The sequence below is a fragment of the Microtus pennsylvanicus genome, chromosome 10 (assembly GCF_037038515.1).
Source record: "Microtus pennsylvanicus isolate mMicPen1 chromosome 10, mMicPen1.hap1, whole genome shotgun sequence".
Taxonomy (NCBI): Eukaryota; Metazoa; Chordata; class Mammalia; order Rodentia; family Cricetidae; genus Microtus; species Microtus pennsylvanicus.
In genome coordinates, this window is record NC_134588.1 from 112,957,562 (window position 1) to 112,964,716 (window position 7,155).

At 47.4% G+C, this 7,155-nt stretch overlaps 1 protein-coding gene across 1 annotated transcript in view; it reads left to right on the forward strand.

The window, feature by feature from the left end:
* Plxna2 (plexin A2) overlaps positions 1 to 6,520 on the forward strand; it is a 196,998-nt gene extending 190,478 nt beyond the window's left edge. The window contains exons 28-32 of the mRNA XM_075989535.1: positions 567 to 757; positions 1,831 to 2,000; positions 4,016 to 4,228; positions 4,823 to 4,973; positions 6,026 to 6,520. Coding sequence (XP_075845650.1) covers positions 567 to 757; positions 1,831 to 2,000; positions 4,016 to 4,228; positions 4,823 to 4,973; positions 6,026 to 6,121 — 821 coding nt within the window. The 3' untranslated portion in view covers positions 6,122 to 6,520. The remainder of the gene's footprint in view (positions 1 to 566; positions 758 to 1,830; positions 2,001 to 4,015; positions 4,229 to 4,822; positions 4,974 to 6,025) is intronic.
* The last annotated feature ends 635 nt before the right edge of the window (positions 6,521 to 7,155 follow it).

Genomic DNA, 7,155 nt, shown 5'->3' on the forward strand with positions numbered 1-7,155 from the left:
CACAGAACTGGTTATTCTTTCATTTCTATTCCCAGTCTCCTCTCAGCAACATGATTCTTTCTTATTTTGTCTGTTTTGGTTCCATGTACTTCAAAGGCACTAAACCACCCACCTGAAAAAGCTTTAGGGCTAAAGGCAGTGTACCAGAAGGGTTCAGAAAATATATTTCAAGATCTCAAAAGAAGTATCCATTAACTACAAAGAGGATCATTACAACTTGAGCCCTTATTATCTAGACTTTCTAGAGTGCCTGTATGTATATATCTAGCTGACATTTTACTTCATTATTGTTCATTACTGGAAACATCAGAAGAGAAGCGACTCCCAAATCCGCATGAGTGTCTAAGCTCTTCAAATGTCTAAATCTTCTTTCTAGAAATAGATTGTAGGCTCCTCTGTCCAACCAAGGATCCCTAAAACTATTCATAAATTATGTAGTCCCAAGAGTCCTTTCAAAGTGAAGCATGTTTATTCTGAGAAGGTGCAGCAATTGGGAAGGATTCCTGAAGGAGGCTTTGGGCAGGAGGTTGGGCTTCCTCACGCTGGCATCCCCTACCCTCTTCCAGACTCTTCGTTCAGGTACACAGGCAGCCCAGACAGCCTCCGATCCCGGGTCCCCATGATCACTCCAGACCTGGAGAGTGGTGTCAAGGTGTGGCATCTGGTGAAGAACCATGACCATGGTGACCAGAAGGAGGGTGACCGGGGCAGCAAAATGGTATCTGAGATCTACTTGACCCGGCTCCTGGCCACCAAGGTAACTCCTACACTACCCAGGCCAAGCTATACCCTATACTTTGGCACAAACACCCATGTTACAGGTACATCCTGCCCACTCTTCTGCTGGCCTCCACTATCTCTGCCTTTTATAACTATTTTCTAATCCAGTGGGAGAGAAAGCAGAAAGGCCCAGTTGGACCAGCAATCTAAGAAAAGACTGTCCCTCCTGACCCAGTGCATCTCAGGCTAAAAGGAGATAAAGGCAGCATATTCTAGCTTTCCCAGGAGAGAGCAAACCAAGCCTTCAAGGATGTTTTACCTTAGAGATCAGACTGGATTCTAAGTGCTATCCACTCTGATCCCACTGCAATGCTGCAGGGACTCTAACACAGTTGCTTAAAGCTCTCAGATTTATTCCCAGAATTGTCCAGAACAACTTTATCAGACTCATGTCTCCATTTTTGCTTTGTTAAATATGCCCAGGATATCAATAAGAGATAATGAAAAGACATCAAAAAAATCAGTAATTCTACTAGTACCCAGAGTGTGTCTGGACCCAGGTCCAGGCTTGTCATTGCCTCTAGAATCCATGAAGCCTGTAGATCGGGGCTGTGCCTGGGTTCTCTTGAAGCTAAACTTGAAGCCTAAGCCCGTGACACTAACACCTTAAAGCTGTTCATTCTTCTTTCAGACCTCATCCATCCTCCAAGCCCCTATACAGGGGTCAGATTCCCTGACCCCCTGTAGACTCTGCTGCCAGCCTGGGCCCTCTCACTCATTCTAGGAAATCCCATTTCAGAGCACTTCCTATCCTCCCATTTAATGCCCTCAGCCCATACCTTCAGGGCATGCTGCCACAGATTAAAAGAGAGATTCCTTCTATGGATTCCCAGACTTGTCAGCCCCTCCCAGCTTCACAATATCCCGTCCAGTACCTACCTCACCCCTGCCCCACCCCTGCTGCACCCCTGCCCCACCCCTGCCCCTCCATCTGCACACTGCATTTCAGACAAATTTCCAAGGTAGGATGGACCCAAGACACCACCTGGCATGCGTTCTGCTGCCCTCTAGCACCCACCCACAATTTCACCGCCACCGTTACTCCCACAGGGCACCCTGCAGAAATTTGTGGACGACTTGTTTGAGACCTTATTCAGCACTGTGCACCGGGGGAGCGCCCTCCCCCTAGCCATCAAGTACATGTTTGATTTCCTGGATGAGCAGGCAGACAGACACAGTATCCACGACACGGATGTGCGGCACACCTGGAAAAGCAACTGGTAACCCCAGGGGAGCTCAGTGGGGGTGCCACCTGGGGAGGCCCAGCAGAGAATAGAGATGGGAGGTGGCTGAGTCTCAGCTGGGGCTGGGTGATCTGCAACACAGCACATGTAACACACGCACACGCACGCACACACACGCACACTGCAGAGTCAACATTGTCACCAAGGCTGCCAAGTTTTTACCCAAGCAGCATAGCTCTCAGGAAGCAACAGAAAGAATGTCTTGAAGACATGATTCTCGTTTAAGACACTTCCACATCCAAATTAGTAGTGGGAGAAGCCTGATAGCCACTAGCATGAACCCCCTACCCCAGGTTTTGAGCCTGGAGCACAGACCGTGCTAAGGACTAGCTTATAGACCAGAAAGAGCTTGTCCTAGAGCCAGTTTCAAAAGGCTTCCTCTAGGACTGAGCACAAAGGGGAAGGCATTTGGATTGGGCAGGAAGCCCATGCAGCTGTCTAGAGTCAGCAATCCCCAGAAAACAGAGCCGACACAGATGGACTCAGGCTGTTATTTGGAAATCAAAAGTCCTAGCAACCAGCAAAATACTTTGAAAGAGCCAATGGGGCCTTGGAATAGACCTTCATTCTCTTGGTGTTGTGGCCACTGGATCCTCCTCATGTGCACTCTTTGGTCACAGTGGAGTGACATAGAGAGGTTCCATGGCGGTAAATAAAGAACATGCAGGAAGCTCTACAAGGCAGGTCCATGACATCTCCTCAGCTTTGTAGCTCAGCACAGTACGGGGAATGGCAGTTTGGGGACAATCAGCTGAAGGTTATTCCTTTCTCTGTGCCTTCTGGCTAGGCTCAAGCAACAGTAATGTACCCTCCTCCCCCAATATGATAGTGTGATAAAGCTGAGTCACATGGCTCACACTTCACATAGTAAAGGTCCAAGCAAAAGAGCTTAGAAATGTCCAGCACTACCAGAGGAGGACAGGACAGAAGAACTGTGCCAATGCTGGCTGAGGCATCTCCTCCTAGGTTTCAAGAAATGATTGTAGGTTGAGGACAAGCAAAAATTACAGAGACTTGGGAGGAGACCAACACTGACATTCCCAACACCTAGCATTAGAAAGACTCTTGGAAAGTGTGGAGGTAGTGAAGTCAGCATAGTGTAAAGAAAAGAATAGGGAGACCCAAGGGCAGTATCTTAGGCTGGAAGTTTATGCCCATGACAGAGTTCATGCCACACAGGCATCAGTCAAGGCTGGAACGTAGCTGGAAAAGACAGACTTTGGAAAGAGCCAAAATAGTAGCTATAGAAGCTGTCCTGGTTTTGAAGGAGGGCAATGTGCTTACTGCCTTATGACCTCAGGAACAGCAAATCCTATTCCTCTCTGCCTTTAGATTTCAGAGCCTCAGAAGCAATCTCCCAACTGTTGTTAGGTTCCTTTTGGGAAAAACTCAGGACCACCATGAGCCATTCTCTCCTAGGATGCCCAAAACATTCCCTTCCCTCTGCCATGCCCAGATGCAGAAAGCCCTGGAGGGGGCCCCTGAAAGAAATCTCCCCTTGAGAAACCTGTCCTCTGACCCAGGCCTAGGAAGTGGCTTGGTATCCCACTGGATCCAGAGGATAGGTCATGCTCCCACTGAGGCAGTGCTTGGGACTGCTTGCCCACTTCCACGTGAGACGCTCTAGGAGCTTGATGGCTTTGTCTGAAGCCCTGAGAAAATTGTGTTGCTCTCTGTGGTTGACCTTCCCTGGAGCACTGAGGCCTTGGAAAAAGTCTGTCAAGAAGAAGCAGAGCCCAGACACACCCACCCCTCAGCTATTAGGGAGCAGAGCTAATGCCCTGGTATGACAAGACCAAAGTCTCTCTGTTTTCTTCTATTGTCAGGAACAGCATAAGCTGAGCAACCAGCCCCTGCTGGGCTAGTTCCTGAGTTCATTCCCTTCTCTTTTAGAACAGAACATCTGCCCTACCATTCAGAAGTAGGGAAAGAATATTAGTAAGGGGCAATGTCAAAGTATATCCTTCACAGTACTCTGCCTTTTCCCACAGCCTCCCTCTGCGTTTCTGGGTGAATGTCATCAAAAACCCCCAGTTCGTGTTTGACATCCACAAGGGCAGCATCACAGATGCTTGCCTCTCTGTGGTAGCCCAGACCTTCATGGACTCCTGTTCCACATCAGAGCACCGACTGGGCAAGGACTCACCTTCCAATAAGTTGCTCTATGCCAAGGATATCCCCAGTTACAAGAACTGGGTAGAAAGGTCAGTAGTTCTCCTAAGATACACACTTCAGAGGCATCTAAGACACCTCTGAAGACCAGGACTGTTCATGACCACTGAAGACCAGGACCTCATTCCCTCTATATTGTGGGAAGGCTTTGTGTCCCGGGAAGTCTGATAGTTATCATCCTAATTAACATTTACTGAGCATGCAAGAATTACTGTGATAAGGATTTTGTATGTTGCTTCACTGAAATGTCCAAATAGACAGTTGTAAAATACCTGCTATAATAATCCCTGTTTTGCTAATGAGGGAATGCAGGCACAAAAGAATCCCTGTTAACCAAGCCCAAGTTCACCAGCTAGCAGATAGAAGAGCTGAGATGTGAACACAAGGAATCATGCCAGGGTCTGGACTCTTAACTGCTCAGAGCACAGTAGCTCTTAGCTGACTGGAGCATCCTGTAGAAACTTGGACTTCATTTTAAACTCAAACTTCAGCCTGAGGCAGAGACCACACTAGAGAAGAGATGGAAAGCAGAAGCAGTGGGGACCCCTGGTTCTACTGACCTGGGTCAGGGTGGGTATTGGTGGATTTGCTAAACCCGCATTATGGACCTGTCCTGTCCATGGCAGATACTATGCAGATATTGCCAAGCTCCCAGCCATTAGTGACCAAGATATGAACGCCTACCTCGCGGAGCAGTCCCGCCTGCACGCCACAGAGTTCAATATGCTGAGCGCCCTCAACGAGATCTACTCCTATGTCAGCAAGTACAGTGAAGAGGTAAGACAGGGTCTCAAAGTCAGATACCAACTCACAGCTTGGTTGAGGCCTGAAACAACAACAGTGGAAGACACTTTTTAAAAATCACAATCCGTAGCCATAGCCATTGAGCCCCGAGTCATCATCTTTTCTTTACAAGACAACCTCTTCTGCTTCAATGAATTCCTCCCTGAACATTATCTTTACTCACTCAATTTTTATATAACTAATTTTATTCTTTTTTAATAATGAATAGAATTATCCATTTATACTTGGGCACATGCTGCCTGTCATTTTTCAGATAGACTGGTGGGCTTTGACCTGAACAGAAGTTAACCAGGAAGGAGACAAGCCATGCATTAGCACTGAAGCTAAAGAAAGAAGTAGCAAGATAATACTAGCCCACACTTAAGTAGCTCTTATGTATGCTTTAAGAGCATTAGAACTCTATGTACACACGTATATTCCTGCATGTGTCTGTAGATGTGTGTTCTGCATGACGATTTTGTGGCATGCCACCCACATAACAGTGGTCCCACCAGCGTAAATGGAGCTGAAAAATTCCCATGTGACCTCAGAGCTATCCAAACCTCATAGCACACGTGAGCCTATGGCCATGCTGTGTAAAAGAATCTACCAAGCTATTGGTTATGCAGCTTACAAAACTAGGCACAGTCTGTGCTCTTAGAAGTAAGTAATTGTGTAACTAGTGCATAAACTGTGTTTACTATGCTATGCTTTTATTGCTGTTTTAGAGCATGCTCCTACTTATAAAAGCAGATCCACACATTGCATATATGTTCTCTTGTGTGTGATTCAGTGTCCTGCGTGTGTGTACTCTGGGCTGTTTCTTCCTGCTGACAGAATCATATAAGGACTCTTCTCAGAAAGTGTCCTTACGGTTAAATAAACAACTGTGCATAGATCTACTCATTTAATCATGCCAACTAATTGACATTACAATCCTAAAGGCAGAATAGAAAGATAGAGGGATAGGTGCTGGGTTGATGACTCCAGAAAGTTGTGCCTTTGAAGCTGAGTCTTGAATCATCTGCCTTTGTTTTGCCCCTCAGCTCATCGGGGCACTAGAGCAGGATGAGCAGGCCCGGCGGCAGCGGCTAGCCTACAAGGTGGAGCATCTCATCAATGCCATGTCCATCGAGAGCTGAGAAAGGAGGACCTCCTGTTTCTGGAAGAGGGACCCATACAAGCGAGCACACTGGTGTCTCCAAAGGGAAGATAGGACGAGAGAGGGGTATCAGGCCCCAGAGCTGGCTGCCCACTGAAAGCTCATGAGGGGAAAGGGAAAGGCTCCGCTCTCAGTGCCAGACGTGTTTCGTCATAGCCAGTTCCTTCCAGGACAGCAAACACCACCCATCACAGTGTGAGCTCAGGACAGCATGGGCAAGGAAGGTGCCCTTCAAGTGAGAGGCTTGAACCCAGTGGTTCCGCCTCTGTGACTGCTGCTTTGCATGAAAACTCATTTGATGTATATTGGGAAATAATGAGAACTTATTTAATTTTTTTAAGAAAAAGGGAAAAACAGAAATAAAACAAAACATAAAGCCTCCCTGTCCAACCCGTCCAACTTTTGTTTAATCTGATTTCTGTCCTCTTCTCGGTAACATCTCTCCCTCCTTTTGTAACATCTCTTTCACAACGTCAGAAAATGCCTGAGAGATGCTGAACGAAACCTGTATGGAAATGTTCTCCTCTCCCTTGAACTGAAAGAAAAAGGAGGAGAGGGAGGAAGGAGCCCAAGTTTGTGCTAAACATTTGGCAAACAGGCCAGGAACGCCTGGATCCTACCACGGCCAGAAGCGCCTGGGAACTACAGGCCCTTGTGGTAATTGTGAAAGTTGATCATCTCCACCTGGCTAACAGGCAACTGCGATCCATGCTGCACCCTTGTGTATCCTCATCTCCTGAGAGGAGGAAGGTACCAACCGAGGACCCACAACCTGTGGGAACATCTTTTGTTGGTTTCATAAAATTCCAAACCTCCATGAATGAGAGTTGGTCTCTGGTACTTTTCCTTTTTGGTTTCCCTAGAGTTGATATCAAAAATGGGAGAGGCCCACCTCTCCCAGACCAGCCACCTCCTCCCTGAGGACTCTGAGCAGAGCCCCATGTCAGCCTCTGTCATAAGACAGGCACACAGGGACTGTACAGACCAGGCCTTCTCAGTCTGAGCTGAATGGGG